At 43.0% G+C, this 22,076-nt stretch overlaps 2 protein-coding genes and 1 long non-coding RNA gene across 4 annotated transcripts in view; 2 read left to right on the top strand and 1 right to left on the bottom strand.

Moving 5' to 3' along the window:
* Nucleotides 1-7,132: 7,132 nt before the first annotated feature.
* fetub (fetuin B) lies at nucleotides 7,133-11,598 on the top strand. Of its 2 annotated transcripts, XM_034582958.1 has the most exons (8): nucleotides 7,192-7,404; nucleotides 8,206-8,319; nucleotides 8,417-8,504; nucleotides 8,668-8,834; nucleotides 9,123-9,230; nucleotides 9,856-9,942; nucleotides 10,647-10,788; nucleotides 10,846-11,598. In XM_034582958.1, exons 1-8 carry the CDS (start codon nucleotides 7,192-7,194, stop codon nucleotides 11,391-11,393), a joined length of 1,467 nt encoding a protein of 488 aa, XP_034438849.1. In that variant the 3' UTR covers nucleotides 11,394-11,598. The 2 variants fall into 2 exon arrangements, with proteins under 2 accessions (XP_034438848.1, XP_034438849.1); XM_034582957.1 differs by having other exon boundaries at nucleotides 7,133-7,404; nucleotides 10,647-11,598.
* Nucleotides 8,398-20,613, bottom strand: LOC117760169. Its single transcript, XR_004613628.1, has 3 exons — nucleotides 20,603-20,613; nucleotides 16,153-16,395; nucleotides 8,398-8,408 (listed from the first exon to the last, which is right to left on the bottom strand). It is a non-coding gene; the product is annotated as an uncharacterized LOC117760169 (long non-coding RNA).
* The window catches only part of si:ch211-284e20.8 (uncharacterized protein LOC563738 homolog), a 28,364-nt gene continuing 19,588 nt past the window's right edge, over nucleotides 13,301-22,076 (top strand). Inside the window, 8 exon segments of the mRNA XM_034582974.1 lie at nucleotides 13,301-13,696; nucleotides 13,904-14,014; nucleotides 14,699-14,777; nucleotides 14,925-15,091; nucleotides 15,356-15,469; nucleotides 15,665-15,775; nucleotides 16,179-16,290; nucleotides 16,293-16,382. Coding sequence (XP_034438865.1) covers nucleotides 13,469-13,696; nucleotides 13,904-14,014; nucleotides 14,699-14,777; nucleotides 14,925-15,091; nucleotides 15,356-15,469; nucleotides 15,665-15,775; nucleotides 16,179-16,290; nucleotides 16,293-16,381 — 1,011 coding nt within the window. The 5' untranslated portion in view covers nucleotides 13,301-13,468 and the 3' untranslated portion in view covers nucleotide 16,382.

Genomic DNA, 22,076 nt, shown 5'->3' on the forward strand with positions numbered 1-22,076 from the left:
TGTTTACAGTCCTCGTCGGTGAGTCGGCCCTGGTTCTTTATAATGAGCTGTGATGAGGCTACGTGTGGAGCAGCAGGTTCAGATGAGTATCAGGACCACGGCTGCTGCTGCTGCTGCTGCTGGAGGCCACAGTCACAGCTTTGATCAAAGGTGATGGATGACTCACTGAACTGTGTGTGTGTGTGTGTGTGTGTGTGTGTGTGTGTTGGTGGGTGTGTGTGTGTGTTTGTTGGTGGGTGGTTGCCTACATGTTGTATTGATTTGTTGTTACACGGCTGTGGAGAGATTAGAGACTGTGTGTGTTTTGTTAGATGAGTTGATAACCTGGGTTAATGCTGTCACAGTGAAACTGACAAACGAGGTGACACAAGGACACTCTGCCATTTATTTTTTGGGTTGAATGCTGGAATTAAAATCTCCTCGTCAGCTCCAGTAAAACTGTCGTCACTGTCGCTTATCTCTGCTTTACAAAATGTCATAAGACGCATTGCTGCCAACCTCTTGTTTAAACGTCAATAAAAAATAGAGCAGGACTCAAAGACCAACATGTTGACGTTCTGACCCATGTGCAAACTCGTCTTTATTGATCAACCACTTCCTGCAAGTGTAGGAAATGTTAGGGGGCGTGCTAGTTGTGCAATATGCAAAATGTTAACTTTACAGACCTTATAAATACACAAGAGGAAAGGGAAAAACTGAAAAAGGTTCCACCCTTCAGATCCTTCGACGCCTGAGAATGGAAAGATGCATTTTTTTTGGGCTGCATTTGACAAAATAATTCTATGTTCGATATCGATGCCTTGTCTGTCTTCAGATAAAACAGATCCCTTCAGCACAGATCCATCGTCTTTGGGCTCGACGCCTCACATTTGTTGTCCCTGAATAATTCATTCACCTCAACTCTCTTCAGCCGTGAGTCACAACTACCACTCAGGAGAAATCAATGTAAAACGTGGGGCCAGTGCTCCCTGAACGGCTGTCGACCCCCTTTTCTAAAAACACACACACATTTCTCAGCCGTTGAGTCATTGTCGTGTTTATCGTTATGCACAAGTCAAGCTCTGGTGGTGAGAAGCTAAGTTCATAATGTCACGCTTCCTCAAGCAGCCACTGTATAATGTGGTGTAGACACAAACACACATCTTCCTGCGAATATCATTACATTTGTGGTTGTGTTGTGTAAACACTGTTAGCGACAGTTTGACCACGGGCGCCTCTGGAGACACACTTTTCAGATTGCCGGTCCGCAGACGGCCTGTAAGTGAATCCGCCATGTGGCCAGCAGACGCTCGTGTTGCAGCCGCAGGCCCCAGCGGCTGCACCGGGGGACCGTCTGTGTAATGAGTAACGTCGGGGACAGAAAAAAGGAGAACACCCCCCCCCCCCCCGGTGATAATGTCAGACCACATATGTTTTATTACGCGGCCAATTTGTTTGTAATATCAGTTGAGAGCCTGACGCACCTTGAGTTTCTGCTTTCCAGAGCAATCCATCACCGGGGCTCCTGAGGGAAAGCAAACAACACGGTGATGTATTGTGGATGTGATGAGGTGGACACACCCTGTGCACTCAGATCCCGCTGCAGGACGTCGCAACCCGTCAAACACAAGAAGGTGGCGTTGTTCAAGTGTTGCATATAGCTCACCTCTTGTCCACCAGCAGCTGGGATTTGGCTCCAGCTCCCCCACAATGAATGGAGGGATGGTATATTCTATTCTGGGGTTAAGATCTGGTGGCCCCCAGGCTAACAGGGGGCCACCAAAAACGGCTAATTCATAGCAACAACAATTTAGTGAGAACCCCCTTAATTCTATGATCGGGTATGTAAGACACTGCAGTATCACGATAGGTCAGGAAGCTCAGGACTTCTTTGTTATTTTGTGTTTTTGCACCATTGTGCATTAAAAGCAAAGGGAGGCATATTTTTCAGAAACACTAAAAACATGCTATGCTCACATTCACTGACGTTAATCTGCAGGATTTCATGCGTTACACTACATGTGTACAGGTGTTCCTAATGAAATGCTCAGTCAATGCAATGCTATGCTATGACATGAGTTTGTGTGTGATAAAATAAAACAATCACACACAATCTTATATTATCCCTTCATGTGTAATTCGACTTTTTTGTCTTTGCCATTGCTATTTCACGTTTTTTTGTGCACTTATTTGGGATTTCACTTTAAGATGTCAAAACAGGTTTATCAGGTTTTTCAAAATTCGCACAATTCAATCACAAAACCGTTTCTCCACTTCATAAAATAGCTTTTTTATTAACATTTATATTGTGTTACCTAATAATGTGAACGTGTAAGAACGGCCCCTCCGAGCAGAAACAATCAGAAATCCTCTGATGAAATATATTCACACTCACACTCACGTCCAAGAAAACAACTCGAGTGAAGGGTGGAAAAAGTGTTTCCTCTGCTTTGAATCAACAAGTAAATCCCTCATGACTTATTCAGGTTCCCTGTGAACTGTTCTCTTCAAGGTTCATTAACATCCGAGCCGAGCAGCAGCAGCGTCCCTCAAACAACGAATCACTGCTTTTCACGGGTTCAGGAAGTTTTCACATCCTCTCCTGTCATAAAAGTACAAGAATACAAATGTCTTGACGTTCATGTCAAGTATTTGTGAGACCCAATATCCAAAATTAGTATTTAAACATTTAAAAAAAGCATTTAAAATAATACAGATATACGTAGAAAATACAGTTTCTGGCCGTAAAGACATGGACCAAATTAAAGAGTAAATTGTACATCTCCAAAGACAGTTCGTCATTTCAAATAGTTTTAATCACGGTGATGTATCTTCAACTGTTCATGTTTCTGATAAGTTTTGTTCTAATTAGTTATTTGAAGCTTTAAAAAAACGAGGTGAAAGCTCATGATTGACAGCTGGGACTGACTCGGGATTCGACCTCAAGGAGTGGAGGAGTGTCGTCCATCTTTTCAGGATCTTTGATTTAGAATAAACAACAGAATAAAGCAAACAATAAAAAACAATATTGCAAACTGCAAAAAGATGTGGATGTGTTTTTCATGGTAAACATTCATGTCGATGTAGTGAAATAAAAAGTACTCAAGCTTTTCTTCAAACATGGAAACTGTCTGCAGAGCTATTGTTCAGTCTCATAACTCGTTGTACTTCACACCCATAAGAGGCTTGTGTGGTTCATAGAGCAGCGTGTGAAGCACTGATTGACCTGTGCTGTGTCTCCTTGAGGGGGATCTGTCTCACCAGCACCGAGAACACTTCATCTCAGAGGATCAGCACAGAGCCGCGATACCACCGATTCCAGGATAAACCCACATCAACCCGTCTTATCCGTATGATTTCTAATTTAACTTCAGACACGTGAAACTGAAGATGAGGACAGGGTGAAAGCATCAGGTGTCTGTTCACAAACACTGTTAAGGTCTGAGTCCGTGCACAAGGTGTATAGAAGTGTACGTTACCATAGCAACAACACAAAGGTTAAACTGACCATAAACAAATTCAATATAACCTCACGACTTTATTTTGTTGAATGCATCAAGTAAATGTTACAGCGCGGTTTGCAGCGGCCGGATTCAGAAAATAAAGAAGCTCAAATATTTTGGTTACGGGTGCTGCCATCTTGTGGTGGTGACGTCATGTGGAAAATTTGTTGATTAACCTTTTGCAATTAGCGTAATGTACAAATCATGTCAATCATGTTTCATCTTGTTTTCATGGCATCAAAAAAAAAACAGTTCCAAACCAAAGGAATCAGAAACCTGAACACAGAACTGCCTAACGTGACAGACAATCTTTATATCTGATGTGTGCTTTTGCTTTTTAGTGTCCCATCTACTAACACGGAGCAGGTTTATCACCGACACTGCCCCCGCATGAGGACGACGACGCCACCAGAGGCCACCAAGCAATAAAAATGTGTCGCAATCGACTGCTCGCACACACACGACCTTACAGTCTGTGCTCGTTCTCCTCCAGAATCCAAATGTAATACATCACAAACCATAAACACAATCCACAATACAATACACACACTGAAGTGGGTTGGACACGTTTCCCCCGGGAGCAGCAGGACCTGAGCCTGAGACGAGATCAACCGAGTCATGACTCTCACCGAGCGGCAGTCGTTCCTCTTCCTCCAACCTCAACTGTTAAAGTCTCAGATCTGTGGAACGAGTGAGGTTTTAAAATACTCAGGGTCACCGGTGTAGATGGTGAATGTGTAGTTTTGTCTGTGTGAATGTGTATTTGTACTTTTAGTTTACATTACTGTAGTTTCACATGTTCTTATCTTATTCTGAATCCATTCCTTCTCCTCCTCACACTTGTCAACAACATTATTTTTGCACCTTGAAGTGAGTCTGTGTTTGCTCTGATGTTACATTAGACTCTAGCGCCACCTAGTGTCTGACACGAGACCTGTCCCACTGAGTCCCTGAGCGCTGACTCAGTGTTTCTCAGAACTCAAACGATCACTTGGCTAATTTTCAACCTTCTCTTTATGTACCAGTCGTAGATTATCATGATTATGTAACATGTAGACTGTTATTTACTCAACAGAGACCTGTGGTCAGAGGCCCCGACGTTTATTCTCTTAAAGCTAAGTTTTATTTTGTATTCTTTAGCTTTTAACTGCAGCCAATTCTTTCCTTTGTTTGCTCTTATTCCAGAGTAAAGTCCTGTACGTGAACTTTTTCATTAGAGGTTAATATATTTCACAGTTAAGACGACAGATCGATCTATGTGTAACTCTAACCTGCAGGGGAAACACCCCCCCGCTTTACTTTTTCCCCCTTTGCCCTGAAGCTGTGCTTGCTCTGTGTGTTTTCATTATCAGCAGCAACTCTGCTCTGTTAATAAGATACAGAGAAACATGGATTATTTCATTACTTCACTGATTTCACCCCCAAACAAACCATAGAGTCATGGGACACATTTAAAATAACACACTATGCTGCAACATCACTTGTAAATGCAATAAAAATGTTTACCCACCGTGTATTTAACATAGAGAGAAACTGCAACACGCTTTAAGCTCTTCAACTCAATTTATATCATTTTAAGACAAATATATTCTACTTTTCTTTATTTCAATTGTACTTTTAAATTAGTAAAAGGAGCATTTCTGGTACATCACATTTTCTTGTATAAGCTCAAAAGTTTAAAAATATCTTCAATAAGTGTTTTTGTTTTTAATTGTGCATGTACAAAAATACTACTAAAGTTTAAATATGCTCTGCTTGTCTGAGTTGCTGAACTATTAAGGTTATAGATACAATATGTACTGTGACTGGGTCTCGTACTTCTGTCGGTAAAACCTTATGAATAAGTTTGTTGAAGATTGTGTAGATATAACATTTAACGTTATAAAATGCGTTAAACTAACAAAACATTTATCTAATTTGTATTTCATGGATCATGGATTGCAAAATGTCCTCCTGACCCGCTCGGACATTCTCCTCCTGACCTCCTAGTACAAGGGAAGTAGAGTTAATACATCACTTCCTGTCCCTGTCTGGAGAATGTGTTGCTGTTGTGAACGTGTCTGTGCAGAAAACCTCCTGCTGTGTTGTACACGTGTGAAAGGAAACTTATCCGATTCTCCTGGATTTTCCCTGCAGGTCTGAAAACAACGACCCAGATCGAGTGTAACCTGTGCTCCCATCCGTCCTGCTGGGAGCCGTCAGTTTGAGGCCCTGCTCCCATCTGTCCTGCTGGGAGCCGTCAGTTTGAGGCCCTGCAGTCAGATCAGTATCTACCAGAGCGCTCATGTCCAAACAGTTCTTATGTAAGTGTACCTGACAGACGTTGCAAAACAGCAGCTGCACAAGAAACGTCGATTTTCTGGGTTTCAGCCGTTTCCATGGATTGTGTTAAGACAAAGGTCAGCGTGTTTCACCGCTCGTTAGAAAAAACCCTAACGTCTCTTTAACTTCGGTTGCAGATGTTCATTGGTGAAGACTTCAGATTCAGGTCAAAGTTCAGGAACGTGCGTAACATCCCTCAGTTTGTGAGCTCTTCTTATATCTGTGCTATTTTACGCCCACGGCCTCCGACAGGCCGTTTGCAGATGTGTATGCAGGGAGACGTCTTAAATATACAAACACACGCAAAACAGATGCTCGATATTTCTTATTACCTCCAGTTAGATGATGTTTTTACCACCGTCCATTTGTGTGTTGGTTGGTTGGTTTGTTTTTGAGTAAGATTACACAAAAAACAACAACGGATTTCCATGGAAATTGGTGGAAATACGCAGGAAGAGTCAGGGAAGAACCGATTCAAGTTTGGTGCAGTTTCATTTTCCTTGACATTAGTAGATCGGACATTTTTCCACAATTTCATTAATTTCCCAGGTAATAATTTGTGGATCTTGATGAAGATCAAAGAACTAATATCTATGATCATGTGTAACTTGGAGATCTGAATAAAATCTGGATCAAGTGAATTTAAATGTGTTTTCTTAAGGATTTTTACATTTTAAACATTTCAAAATTCAGCTTGAAACCCTCAGAAACGCAGGAGTCAGTAGAAAGTCTGGGGTCACGACCTCTGGCCTCCTCTCTGCTTCACTGTGATACAATCACGGCTAATCTCCCCCGGAGGTGTAGCAGCGGTCACCTCATGCTGCTTCAAGACAAAAGTCTGTTTGAATAGACGTAAAATACCCAGTTTGATTATTTTACATTATTCCTCCACTTTCAGATCAGTGGATCCTGGTCGAAGCTGCAGGATCGAGGCCGTGAGTCTGTGATTTCGACTCAAATCGGGGCAAAGAGTGTGTCGAGTGGCTTCCGGCCTTTTTCCGCTCGGCTCACAGACCGATGACAGATCACAGAGAGTTTGACTTCAGGGCTGATTCCCCCCCCCCCCCGACTGATAAGATCCATTGTGCAAGTCTGTTCAGTAGCTGAGTGGTCGGCAGATACAGATCAACAGATGCAGCATTCTTCGAAGGGGCCCTGTGCTTTCGGAGGGGCTGCGGGGGGGGTCAATGGTCATATTTACCTGAGGTGACATGAGGGGAGTGATAGTGTGTGTGTGTGTGTGGGTGAGAGAGAGACAGAGAGAGAGAGGGGGGGGGGGGGGGGGGGGTGCTAACAGTAGCAGGATATAAGAGGTCCACCCTGTCCCTCCCTGCTCATCTCTCCTCCCTGTGTGTGTCTGTGTTCGGACTCATCTCAGGCCTTTACCATGAAGCACTGTGTTCTGCTGCTGCTGCTGGCGTTGGGATGCGCCCACGTCCTTGGCGCTCCGGTGGAGCAGGGGGGCCTGGAGCAGGGGTCGTGTGAAGACGCGTTCGTGAAGAGCGCCGCAGGACAGGCTCTCAAAAAGATCAACCAGGACCGCAAGGAGGGCTACGTCTTCGCTCTGCACCACCTGTCCAACGCGCACTTGGCCAAACACGTGAGTCCCCGACCACACGCACACTCGTGTAATATTCTTAAATTCTTGTTGAACCAGTAGAAGGTTGATTGGAGACGTGTCTGAGGATATCTCCTGTGTTTGTTTATATACTTTTATTATGTTAAAGGTGAAGAAAAGTTATCAAAATAAGATCCAGATTTACTTTATCAATATTTCCTCCTCTCACAGGATTTTTAATTCTCACAATTCTGAGATTTCAAGAATAAAGCAATAAAGTCATACTTTTACGAGAATAAAGTAATAATCTTATTAGATTAAAAATCGCAATATCAATAATAATAATTTTGAAACCCACGATGGCATCTTTTCTAGTGAGTTTATTATAATATTGTACTTATAGTTCATCTCTTCGCTAATGCAAATCTCAGTTTTGCATTAAATTACAACAACAAATAGGTCAAACACAAAATAAAACATTCTTCCCCCGAGGCTGACAAAGCAAAATACAAATAAAGAAACTTAAGGGAAGCATCATTCATAAGAGACGATTTAAAGTTGGGCGAGTAAATGAGATGTTTAGTTCAGGGAATCAGAATTAATAATCTGTTTTTTTTATTTATTGTGGTTTATTGATTTACGTAACCTTTGAGCTGAGGTTGGACACGATGAAATGACTGGCAGATGATTGCTACAGCAGAGTTCAAACGGTTAATGATAATGATAAGTAAATAACAGATACATTTGTGTGTGTGTGCGTGTGTGTCTGTGTGTGTGTGTGTGTGTGTGTGTGTGTGTGTGTGTGTGTGTGTGTGTGTGTGTGTGTGTGTGTGTGTGTCACAGGGAGAAAATGGCATCGTTTTCTACCTGACTCTGGACGTGGTGGAGACCAACTGCAGCGTTCTGGACAGGAAAGACCAGAAGACGTGTGAGGCTCGTTCCACCGACGACACACCGGTGAGAAAACACACTCACTCACTCTCTGTCATGCGTGAGCCACATTCTACATCCACGGGCGTGTATGTGCAGCACATTCACATGTTTGTCTCTGCAGGTGTACGGACAGTGTAAAGCTGTCATCTTCATCAGCAGGGTGAACAGAGTGGTGCGTCTCTACAAGTACGACTGTGCTCTCAGACCAGGTAAGAGAAGAAGAACAATGATTCAAACAACAACCAGTAGCTTTGAATTGTCTCTTAAAGTAGATTTCTCTTTTTCTCTTTTATAAATATGCCATTTCTAAGACTGAGAACTTGGGAGAAATGAGATTTAGTTTAACTCCGACCTGCTTTTCTCTGTGCTAAGTTCCTGCAGCCAGGGTGGCTGCCATGTGTCCCGACTGCCCGACTTCAATCGACAAGGAGGACGCTGAGATCCAGAAGGCTGTGTCCGCCTCCCTGGAGAAGTTCAACAAGGAGAGCGGCCTGACCAAGCGCTTCGCTCTGCTCCAGGTCACCCGCGCTGCTTTATCGGTAAGATGTCCAAAACACCAAGAGGACACGTTAAGGAGCTGTATCCTCCCATCTTGTATGATCTGAACCATGCAGAGAATAAAGGTGACTGTGGAGGACAACACTAAACCTTCGCTACAGAAAATCCTCCTGATTGTGATTGTTGTTGTTAGGACCAAGCATCAGGTTCCACCTAACGTTAAGGAACACGTGTGACTCCAGTGTAGCTCGCTATATATTCGTCCAGCTCCTGACCAAAGTATTTATATTGTGATGTTGTTGTGTGTATTCCTTTTAAAACGTTTCTAGATGGGCATGGCCACATTCTACAATGCCGAGTTCACCATCCAGGAGACGACCTGCACCAAGGACTCGCCGGCAGCTGATAAGTGCCCCCTCATGGACTGCGAGTTCACTGTGAGTCCCGACACATTGTTTGTTGTCTCTGTTTTTTTATTTGTCCCACATTCTCATCTGGGTCAAATTGATTATTTCAAATTCCAGGATTTGTTTTGTGACATCGACAAAAAGGTGAATCCTTCAAACATCCGGCCTCTGTGTCTGCTGAGGTCAACTTCTGTTGCTTTGACAAGTTTGATTAAATATCAGTATTTATTTTACAATTGACTTTTACTGGTTTTAATTGTAATCAACTCAACTGTCAATCGTGACGTTCCGCCTTGTTTGGCAGCATCAGAGAACTTATCGGAAAACACGAACACTTGAACAAACATCAGTGTGATAAGAACTAGAGCCAATATTTATCCAACGTGCACTTTGATTTTTGGAGTTTGGTCCATGTCCCATCTGCTAACATGGAGACAGCAGGGTTTATGACCAAAGACGATACTTCAGCCAGCGACCCGTCATGTCGTCCATCTTTATAAACAGTAATAAACCAGCAGATTATTTCAGTTTTCTGCTCGTATCTCTGGACCCGTGTGTTTTCATTTTAATAAATAAGTGGGAAAGAACTTTATGGATCATTTATAACTTCTTATATTCTTGTGTATCTTATTTGTTTGTCTGGTTCCCTCCTCAGCACAAGGGCTTCTGTAAGGGATCCCTGATCACCCCTCCCACTGGTGACACTGAGACCACTGTGGAGTGTGAAGTCTATGAGCCTGAGGTAAGACTCTTATTTTGCATGTCACCCAAAAATAAAAGGAAATCTATAATACAATAATAATGAAAGCAAATGTATAAGAATTCATTCATAGCAATGAAACGAAATATTAAGTGTTCCTCCAGATTGTTGCCTGTGTTTCCAACATGGTCTGAAGAACCAGAAAGATTCATTTGCTGATGTTTGAAAAAAACATCTTACAACAAATTGTGCAACGATGATGAGTGAAGGACAAACGGGCAACAACAGTAGATACGGAGGATGTTTGTTCTGCTGCTGATTACTGAGTCAACTCTGGACTGGAGAAGAGCTCCGGTAGTAGAGCACATTCAAAATGGAGCAACAGATTTTTAAAATGGTGGAAATGAAAGGCTGGAAGCTCCACCTCAAAGGTTCCTGTACTTTTGGAAAGCAGAAACCAGGGGTGTTAAAAAACATATCCTTAATGTAGACCCTGGTCCAGACAGAGTTCCTCCAATGGTTCCTCGTTCCTGGAGAAGGTTACGAACAGAAACAGCTGATGTTCACAAAGACAAACTAACACAAATATGATCCAGGCTAAAATTGGAATCCTCAAAACAGTTAAAGATAAAGTAACATTATGTCTTTACGGTTTAAAACCAATATTTCAACCTGAACACTTATTGAGTCCGAATTATCCTAATTATGTGTCGTGCATCATTAATTTCCCTTTGTGTGTTTTGCAGATTGCCGACAGAGAGAAGAAGCTCCACCTCCTTGGCGGCGAGACTGACCACAGCCACAACGACACACACGCCCATGACCACGCTCATGACCACGCCCATGACCACGCCCACGGCGCCGACCACACCCACTCACACGACCACGAGCATGACCACACCAAGACCCACTCTCATCACGACAACAACCACACGCACGATGACAACGCCGAGCACCACCACACCCACGACCACGACGCAGGCAGCGCCCACAGGCACGCCCACGATCACTCCCACGACCACGGGCACGGCCACGATCACGTGCACGCCCATCACGCCAAAGCGCACAACCACACCACTGACTCACCAAGCCACCACCACGAGTACAAGCACGCCGACGCCGAGCACACCCACGATCACGACCACGAGCTCGCTCTGGACCACGACCACAAGCACGCTCACCTGCACGAGCACGAACACCACCACCATCACCACGAGCACGAGCACGAGAAGGCACACCACGACCACCCAGAGAGCGCGGTGAAGATGTTGCCCGACATCGAACGGCCCGTGACCCTGCCTTTCTTCCCAGAAGTCCCTGAGGTTGGGGTCACTCTGCCCGCCAAGGCCGACTCCGAGATCCCCGGAGCGATGGAGCCCACCATCCTGCCGTTCCCCACCTCTTTCTCCGCCCAGTGCCACGCCCCGACGGAAGAGCTCACCCTGGTGGACAAACTCTTCACGGAGGACCCTCTGTTCAAGCGACCCGCATAAGGAGGAACTCAACTGGAACCTGAATGGATCTGGAAGAACTCAAACGCACAGACTGTAGTGAAGACGCGACAGGAAACGTCTTGGGTCGCATCTCGGCCGTTTCCTCTCGGTCCAAATTGTTTTGATGTAAGCACAAAACATCTAAGTGCTGCTGTCTCTCTTCACTTCCACCATCTAATAAAACAACAGGAAAACATTGTATGAACGTCACCCAGTTTTATTTTCACATTTTTCCATTGGTTGTCATAAATAATAAAAATAAACAACTGTGTTTGGTGAAAAAATAATAAACGATACTACAAATACTCATCTGCTGTTTTCTGTGTTGATCAACAACAAGGAAATCCATTGTGTGTTGATTAAATTCACTGAACGCACAATCGCCACAACCAATTATCTGTGTGTTTCCTCTCACTGCTGCTATTGAACACCATGAAAATAAACTTTAATCCAACACTAGTGAGTAAAACAAGATAAAATGCATCAAAATATGCTTTAAAACATCATATTTTCTTTATTTTAAATTACATGTACACACTGAGTACTCTCCGCATTGTTGCACATCTGAAGTTTCACACAACCGTCTTTATCTCTGACCTTTCCTGTGTCTGTTTGTGCAGAAAGAGGAAGAAAGACTTCATGAGAACATATATAGAAGAAGATTATATTATTTTGCACCGACCTCAAAAGGCCATCGAATCCTTTACATTTGTTATATTCGTAATATAAAACCTACGATGGAGTATTAGGGTCATATTGAAGAAAAGAATACTGAGAATTCAAAAATAAAATCATAACAAATGGAGAATAAAATTGTAATGTAAGATAATAAGTTTGATTCTCTAAGAACTTAACATAAATACCTACAAATACTTTCTGAAGGTATTGTATGAGTTAATGGACAAATATAACATTGGAGTAAATAAATAATAGGTAACTTATTGTGTCTTCTTTCTCTGCAGCTGTTTAGTCAATCGATCTATATATTTTATATTATATATCGTACTGTTGTTAAATAAAATGACAATAAAACTGTATTAATATAGCACCTTTCAAAACACGGTTACAAGGTGCTAAAAATTGAATCCAAACAACAGGAAACGATTAAAAGTATTTAGAAGATCACGTAGCATTAGAGCAGAGAAACAGCAGCAAAAGATATTAAAGATGAGAAAAGAGTAAAAACTAAATAAAATAAAACATAAAAATGTTCAAATAGACGGTAAGGTCCGAAGTAGGAGAAGCTACACCTATAAAAGTGGATCTTTAAGAGATATTTAAAAGACAATAGGAGTTTGCCAGATGTCCCAAAGGCCATTTGCTGAGGACCTCAGGTTACGGCCGAGCGCATAGGGTCTCAAAACATCTAAATGTACTTTGGTGCAAATCCAGAATGGGCCTGAAATATAATAATAAAATCTTAAAGAGTCTGGCTGCTGCGTTTTGGAGGAGGTGTAATTTATGCCGGCTCTGTTGGCTCAGGCAGGTGAAGAGAGAACTGCAATATAACCCACACGAGAGGAAATGAAAGCACGAAAGAGAATCTCTTGGTTTCTTCTGCTGATTTTTGACCCGAGCTGCAAAAACACGACTGGACGACTGTGTTGACATGATTATTTAAGGTCATTGTCAAAGGTGATACCAAGATTTTTCCAATGTTTTGGGACAGAGAACTCAGGTAGTTCAACGTATTGACTGTGTCACGGCCAATAGACGTCGCCTCTGTCTTGCCATCCAACATTTTGTATGCTAAATACAGTCAGTGAGGCAGCTGATTAGATCAGTACTCACTACTGAGGACTTATAACTGATTTGATGAGCTTGCATTTCTTTCATTTCCCCATTGGCCTAGAGACCAGCAGATAGAGGTTGTTTGCTCATCCTTCAGGAGAGAGGAGAAAGTCCAACGTCAGCCTCTCATGTTCAAACCCTCTCTGGAAAAAATAAAACAACTATCCTGGCAAAGAAAGATTTACAGGACAGGGCATGACTTAGCCTAAATGTGAAACAGTCTGCCAGGGTAGGAGTTAGCAGTTCAGCTGTGGTGGATTGCTTCTATCAGGCCCTGTTGGTGGATGTGTGTGTGTGAGGATCGATGTGAGAGGATGAGCGTGTTCCTGCTGATCCTATGTGTGGCTCTGCTGCAGCAGGAGGGAAGAGCCCGGCCAGAGCCTCCAGGCTGCAGCAGCCCCGAGGCCGTGCGAGTGGCAGGAGAAGCCCTGGAGCAGATCAACCAGGACGGCACACACGGATACGTCCTGTCACTCAACAGAGTGTACGACGTCTCTCACAGCACGGAAACGGTGAGGGCAGACACCGGCAAACACACACGTAGAAGCAAAACACCGAGAGGCTTCTACACCGTCTTTTAATCCTGAGAAACGCTACAGCTACACAGCGGCCGGAGAAACAGCCTGTTTGCATTTTGTCTATTTGAACGTGATAAGAATCATTAGTGTCTGTTTGTGTGTGTGTGTGTGTCTGTGTGTGTGTGTGTGTGTGTCTGGCAGAACTATGGGTCACTCTACAGACTGACCGTGGACGTCTTGGAGACCACATGCCACATCAGCAGCAGGAAGCCATGGAAACAATGTGAAGTCAGAGGTGTTTCTGAAGTTCCAGTAAGTACCACATGGCGGAATACATCTGTTCACTCTTCAGCACATTGGCTGATGTGTCCCAATTCAGGGGCGGCGTCCTTTAGGAGTCTAGACTGATTGCATCACAGTTGTGTGACGAGGCTGTCTCACTTCGGAAGACAACACGTGTCCTTCCATTCCAGAACAAAGGGTCCAAAGGGTGGATCCTTCTCAAGATAAGGATAAGATCTAAAAATCCATTGCTGAAGCTAACCAGCTAACAATGTGGGCGGGTTAGTTGCAGTCATTAACTTGTGTGTTGCGTTAACGCTTGACAATTTCATGCTTGCGACACACAACGTAGCTGTTTTTCGTGCTCGGGTTCACATCGGGTTCACCAGCTACCTCTGCCTCCTGTAATAACGTGATTTGATTGGCTGGTGCCTCCGTTGTGCCATGAGAAGTCAGGCTCTGCTCAACACAGCACGAGCAACGCAACGCAACACAACGGAATCACAAAGCAGTTCGGCCTCAATCAAAGTGAACGAGCTGCGTTTCAGTTGAAACCTCTAACGCACATGTCTGAGTCCTGCACCACAACAGACTTGATTTCAACACATGGTCCAACTCTGACACAATCTGCTCTTTGATTACAACATTAGACGAATGACGATGAATGATACTTGAGATGAGGGGAATCTATACCCATGTGTTTGTGTCCTTCAGGTTTACGGAGAGTGTGAGGTATCAGCCTCCTTTGACACTCAAGTCAAACTTCAGAGCTACTCCTGTGTTCTTCGTGAAGGTAATTCACATTGTATTCTCTTTAAATACATCTTTAAGTCAACATACTTATAATATCACGTACATGGGTTAAATCCTCACTTCAACATCGACTTTGCTTCAGCTACGTTTTCCATTGACCTCGACTCTTTTGAATCCGTGTGTTTAGTTTCCGCTCTTTCGGTGCTGAGGAGGTGTCCAGACTGTCCCACCGCTAACGATATGAGCGATCCCATCGTTATGGAAACGGCCAAGCTCTCGCTGCAGAGGTTCAACAAGGAGAGTCGTCTGGCCAACTTCTTTGCTCTGGGGAACATCACAAAAGCCAGTTTCCAGGTTGAGAACAGAAACAACACACATGAACGATTAGGGGCTGTGACAATGAATTAGAAAGGAAGAAACAGAGTTGCGCTAAACAGTGCTTGCAACAATAAGGTCTATGAATCAATGAGTGATCATTAATTGGAGATTCATATTCTGGGGTTCTGACTTCCACGAAGCATTAAAGAATTGTTTTATAACTCTTCATGTGTTTAGTAGTTCTCGGATGATGAGTAAACGTATACTTTACGTACATTATGTGTTTGTGTACTTTGCCAGTGGGTGGTTGGTCCGTCGTACTTCGTGGAGTTCACCATCGTGGAGACGGTGTGTTCAAAGACGACGGAGGCCAGTGATCTGAGCAGCTGTTTACCTATGGACTGCCAGTTTGCTGTGAGTAACACACACACACACACACACACACACACACACACACACACACACACACACACACACACACACACACACACAGATTTAGAGTATTTCTATACATGTCTTATAACACTAAATTTGCATAAGAACGTTAAGCCTCAGAAGCTCCTTCATGGCCTCGGACTTTCTTTTTGTGTCTCGTTTCTTTCCTCTCAGCACCGAGGTTTCTGTTCCAGTTCACAAATGACATATCACATATTTGACTGTGATAAGGGAATCAACTCGGGGAACACAGTGGAAGTGAAGTGTGAGATCTACGAACCTCAGGTCTGTGCCTCGTCTGCAGGGATGCTCCACACATCAGGACTTTAGATGTCTGATCTTTAGGATTTTAACAGCAAACTAATTCTTCAAATGCATAAATTATTTACAGCATCTCTAAAGTGCCAGTTTTGTTTCATAGTTGCTTTTAAAGAATATTTTGTGTTTTTTACGTGTTTTATTTTAACATAAAGTGTAGAGGTTTTGAGACAATATCTAAAGAAGCTTATCCAGGATATTTGAGCCACGTGTCTTTATTTACAGTCAAAACAAAAAGCAGATTCTTCAGCTCCTTGTTTTGTGGTGTTGTGGTTCATGTGTGGTTCAGTCTCTTCCCTCTCATCAACATGTGTGTTTACCGAGGCTGAACCAGCTCCTCACACTGGCTCTTCTCTCTCCTCCTCTGCAGGCCGCCGCTGTGGAGGAGCAGGTCCATGCACGAGCCGACAGTAAACACACCGGGCACCAGCACCACAACCACACACACCTGCATCCCCACGAGCACGAGCACGCCGTCACGCCCAGCCTGCTGTTCCCAGATCTGCCCCGGCTGCCAGCTCCTGCCCCGGCCCACGACGCCACAATCGTGACATGTTCCTTGTCAAACTCTGACGTAGCAACTCCTCCTCACGTGGGAACTGTTCAGTCGTGTCAGTTTTGTCTTTCTGTGGAAACATCTCTGAAGAAAATTCACTAGTTTTCATGTTTTCTACTTCATCCTGACAAACTGAAGCCTTTTGCCCCCTGGTGGCTGGCTGCAGTATAGGTCATAAACCCTGCCTCCTCTTTGTTAGTGACTGGGACATGGACCAAACAAAACAGAAACTGGTACGAGGATGGTTTCTGTCATTTCAGGTAGTTCTTATCACACCGATGTTCATGTCTCTGATAAGTTTGGTTTTGTTATTTGATGATGTAAAAACTGGCTGAAACGTCATGATTGACAGCTGAGTCTGACTCGCTTCGATACCACGGCTCCACACCACGATCACTCCTGCACATAGTCTGGCTCCAAATGTCGTTAAAAGGCCAAGACCAACCCGGATCCAGCATATATCCAGTTATCTGTTCAGTTGAAACTCCGGAGTTCAGTGCACGTCTGAAAACAGCTATATTTAGATGTAGTTTACACAAGAAAACAATATTTGTGCATCAGAAACAGCTGCATCAGTGTTGAACTGTCCATAATCCATCAAGTCCTTTCTTCTCCTTGGATCGCTCTCTGTTACGAAGCTGAAGAATGACTCAGTTTCTTCCTTGGCAGCCCCGAGGAGACTCTTTCACAAACGAGTAAATGAAATTGTTTTCGGGCAGCTTCCTCCAGAGACCGAGGTCAGATTGCTCGTCATTCTCCCTCCGTCCGGCGAGCACGTCGACCTCAACCGGGCTCGTGAAACAGGCGCCACAAATCACAGCGGCGCTCCTGTGTTGTGGGCCTCTTGACTCAGTGTGCTGCCCAACACGCTGCAGTGAACCCATCGAGAGGGCTGATGTAACGGCCCAGAGGAAGTTACAGGTGCAGACGGGTTGTCCACACACACACACACACAGACACACACACACACACACAAACGGACACACACTGATGGATTGAGACACACACACACAATAGCTCCAGCACAGCGAACACTCAAACCTGTTGCTGAGTTGATTCACACCAGGACAAACCATAAGATTTCAAAGGCTTATTAAAGTGTTTTAATTTTCCTCGACCTCAAAGAGAACTTTTGTTTGCCTTGTAATTTCTTTTTAACTTCTCACTTCTCAACAAAATACACCGTCCTCCCATCAAGTCTCATGGTAATCTGTTCTGTAGGTTTTGCATAATCCTGCTAAACAAATAAACAAACAAATAAATGCATCATATTCTCAATAAATAAACACACATACAGCAAATAAGATAAATAGAGATAATCTGAGAGGTTGAATGAGAAGCATTCTGTAATTCATGATGGGTCCACATGATGTCAGTCTAGCATTCATTTTTACTCCCCGGAGCTCATTCAAATACTCTGAGTGAATAATACTCTGAGTTTAATAATTCTTCTAATAAAATGTTTAAATAATAACACGCTGGGAACCCGTGAGAAGTACTAGATGCAATAATTCAAAAACTAATGATAATTAGTTTAACGAAGACAGAAACAAAACAATGCTGCATCATGTTTACTTTATTCTAAGTAAAGAAAATATAACAATAATAAAAACAACAATATAATAATAATAACAATCCATTTGACCTGTATTGTGTTTTTAAAAGAGCTTAAAGACAATTATCATGGTTATAAAACAGAGAAAGAAACTAAAAGTAAATAATTAATAACTACTTATAATTGACATTTGCTACGATAGACTTTCTAAATTTGCTGACACTGAATCATACAGATTTTCTGACTGTGTAGAAAACTTATGAGGAAATTAACACACCGAACAACATACATTTTTGGAGAGTTACACAAAACAATGTATTTCAATTTTCAATATTCTCTCCAAACATACTGAATACTTCAAGCTTTTAAAATCTGTAAACATCTAAACACTTAGATTACATTTGCATGTGAGGATTTTAAATCAACACCGTGCTTTTGGATGACAAACAGTTTAACTGCAGAGCTCAATCATCACTTCAATTAAAGCTACTACAACTATTGTGTGGATTGTATTCACACTAATCTACCTCTGCCAGTTTCTTTGTTAGGTTAATGTTCCATGTTGTCACACAGTTTTATAAGATATGATGTTAGATATAATATGATATGATATTAAATATGAAGCCCATTGTTTTCATCATTTGTTCCCCTGCTTTCGTCTCCTTCTCTTCAGCTCTCTGAGGAGAACTGCATCTAGTTCTCGTGCACTGTGTCCCACATTCTGTGAAAATCCCCATTATTAATTAAGAGGCCCTCAAGATGTGAACGACTTTGTGTGTGTGTGTGTGTGTGTGTGTGTGTGTGTGTGTGTGTGTGTGTGTGTGTGTGTGTGTGTGTGTGTGTGTGTGTGTGTGTGTGTGTGTGTGCGCAGACAGTCACACACACACCCAGAGTAATTTTTTATGAGTAATTCTGTGGTCGCGACAGACGCCACAGGGAGGGAGGTTCAGGGCTCCTGCCGACACCCCGACCTCACTCAAAAACAAAAAGCACCAAACAGAAAATGTTAGTGTTGTGTTTGGATTAAGAGACAAAGTTAAGGATGTGAAAACATCATCCCCTCAAAGCAAGATGAGTTTCATCAGATCACTGTGAAAATAGCCCCAGACCTTTTTGTGGTCACACAATTACGATCTAAGTCGGACGACTGTGAACACAACAAAGAAAACTACACATGATGAATACAGGAGGTGGTGATTCTACCAGATATCAGGTCTCAGCCATACATTCATTTTCTAAACTTCTTGAACTGCTCAGTTTCACGGGGGGGGGGGGGGGGGGGGGGGGGGGGGGGTGTCTTTCCCAGCATGCATTGGGCAGGAGTTCCTCAGTGAAGTAACCTTCCCACCTCAGACCAGTGACCTGCCCAACACAGCTCGCCTCATGAGCTCACCTCAGACGCACAAGAACAACCGAGCGGATTTCTACAAAACTGGATGGACGGATGGAACATGGCGCCTGAGGCTGTGAAATTTGGTGCAGCTTGATTGATTTTAAGGCGACTGTTGGGCCATGGAGGACGTGTGTGTTCTACTGAGAACTGATTTTAGCAGAATAATCTTAATTTTAGCAAAAGAATTCGATATTTTTCAGGGAAGAACCCATTAAATTTAGTTGCAGATCCAGATCGGAATCCAAGACTTTTCCAAAATGCAGTTCACCCCAGAAACACATGATGGGTCTCGATCTTGAGCTGATATCTAAGAGTGTGTGAAGTGTGTTGCAGCTTGATTGACTTTGAAGAGACTTCATTGGGCCCTTGGCAGGTATGAGCTCCGCTGAGTGCCTTTTCCATGTTGCACCCTTTTTTAGTGCACTAATCTCCAGGACCTGCTTCCCGTAGTGGGCATATGCTTTCAAAGCTAAAGCTCTAATCAAAAGATCACATGTATTTGAGGAGCGGGCCGGGATTAAGTTGCTCTCTATCCTTTTTTAAGAGCCTTAGGAGCCACGTAGGGCCCCGGAGAGCAGAACTGGCTGCAGTCGGCAATAATTCCTCATGCGGAGCGACGGCAGCTGGTCTCGTCTGCCTTTTTGCTGTTTCGCTGCCATGAGACAAACAAAATATCCTTGAACATGCTCTGTCCAGAATACTATGAGTGCAGTGTGAGTCCTCAGTGTCAACACCGAGCTCGGAGACTGTCCAGAGTTGTTCTGCTCAAACTGCTCAGCCACACATCTTTCAAAAACAGTGGTTTAAACGAGGGAGTTCATTTTGGATGACTGGTGATTGTGTGTGTCGTGTTTTCCTTGGACTGTTTACAGCGAAGACGCTAATCGAGAGCAGGGGGCTGAATGGCACACGCCGCAGAATCCAGCAGCCAGATGCCAGTTCTGAACCCACGGAGAGGAAATCACATGCAGAATCCTCCTGTCATAAGCCCCGGAGACACCATTAGCAGCAGCAGCAGCACTTTATATATTTCCAAAGAGGTGGTGAGAATGTGAATTACTGCTGCCCCACTTCCCCCTGTGCTCCACGCCTGGGACCACCTCGAGGGGAGCGATGCATCCTCACTCCCAGGGTGACACAGATGGTGTGTGCATTATACAACGTGACAAGTGCATTAAACATGCATGCAGCTCCAGTGTGTCGGCTGACCACAGATCAGTGTGGGTCGTGGGGAGGTCTCTCACACTGGAGAGGCTCTCAATGAAAGGATCAACAACAATATGTCATTACCCTGCAAGTTGGTTTCCTCGAGTCCAGGATGTATTTATGCTGGTTTAAGTTTTGATATTTGAGGCTTTTGCAGCATTTTTCAGTATAAATATAAAGTTCTGACCCCTGACACTTAAATAAATCAGTTATCTATGAATCTATATTATTTTTGTTAACATGCACAGTTGTTTTAAACTATTTTTATGACCATTTTTGCTCGTTTTGCTATTTGGTTTTGCATTCAGTAATGATTATAGGTTATTGATCTGTACATAAAAGCCTATACTAAAAATTATACATTAAAAAATGCTGTCAATAATTTGTTATTACATCAGCCTGCACAGTAATGATGCAAAGAGAGAAAATATGAGCAATTAAACTCAGATATTTAAGTGAAATTACTTAATTAATTGAGGACACAACATTTCTGCTTTGAAATAACTTAAAAACGTTGAAATTCTTCCCTTGTGGCAGGTTTTGTTTTCCACTTATTTGATCATTTACCAAAACGAAAACCTAAAACAATTCAGTGGCTTAATTTGAGACAGAAAAACACAAACCGAAAGGTCACATGGTTTCTTAATCTTACATTTAATAACTCAGCTGCAGGAGTTGCACTCAGCCCAGCAGGTGCTGGCAGACACGGCCACTAGTTGGTAGTCTTTCCCTTTTTATTTTATTTTATTCAGATTCTGGGATTTGTGCACAACATCCTGTGAAGCCACATTAATATTTAGTTTTTCACAACAGGATCAATTTCTAGGAAGCAAATGACCATTTTATCTTCTAGTGTCTTAGATTCTCACTTATTTAAATACTACATTATCATTCACAGAGTCCATGCAAAGTGATTTACAGAAAGAAAAGCATTTAACAAAGCATAAAAAACAGTTTTAAATCACAAACAGATAATGTTTAATTACATTTATTTGATTCATCTGTATCATTGTCCAGGTTCCAAAAGAGAATTAGAGATGACCTCTGTTAGATTGTGTTATTTAGACCCCACACATATTTCAAAATGTTGATTTATGTTGCGTGAAATAATGGCAAGATTAAGTGATTGATGTAATCTTTTGCGTGTGCATGTTGTGTGAGTTGATTAATCACTGGTGAAGATAAAAGAGTAAATGTTTACACAGTGAAGTCGGCTGCACCAGTTCCTCAGTCTGACATTCAGGGGTGTGTGTGTGTGTTTACTTCTATCTTTGTGAGGACCATGTTGAGGTTTTGGTTGGTCCTCAACTGCTTGAAGGCTAAGATTTGCCTTTAACTTGACTATTGTTGGTTTATAAAGCCCTGAATGGTTTAGGGCCACAACATATTTCTGATCTGCAGCTTCCAGGCCCCTCAGGTCATCAGGTCATCAGGTCGTCAGGTCGGTCCCCAGAGTCAGAACTAAACATGGAGGAGCAGCGTTCGTCTTCTATGAACAAGCTCCTGCAGGTCACTTCTTTGACTTTCATTCAGTCAAATAATGACTCATTTATTACAC

The sequence above is a fragment of the Hippoglossus hippoglossus genome, chromosome 4, assembly GCF_009819705.1.
Source record: "Hippoglossus hippoglossus isolate fHipHip1 chromosome 4, fHipHip1.pri, whole genome shotgun sequence".
Classification (NCBI taxonomy): Eukaryota; Metazoa; Chordata; class Actinopteri; order Pleuronectiformes; family Pleuronectidae; genus Hippoglossus; species Hippoglossus hippoglossus.

Coding starts and splice junctions, on each gene's coding strand:
- fetub (XM_034582957.1), top strand. CDS start 7,192: ATGAAGCACTGTGTTCTGCTGCTGCTGCTGGCGTTGGGATGCGCCCAC. Junction 8,505..8,667: donor CGACTGTGCTCTCAGACCAG/GTAAGAGAAGAA, acceptor CTCTGTGCTAAG/TTCCTGCAGCCAGGGTGGCT. Junction 9,943..10,646: donor GTGAAGTCTATGAGCCTGAG/GTAAGACTCTTA, acceptor TGTGTTTTGCAG/ATTGCCGACAGAGAGAAGAA.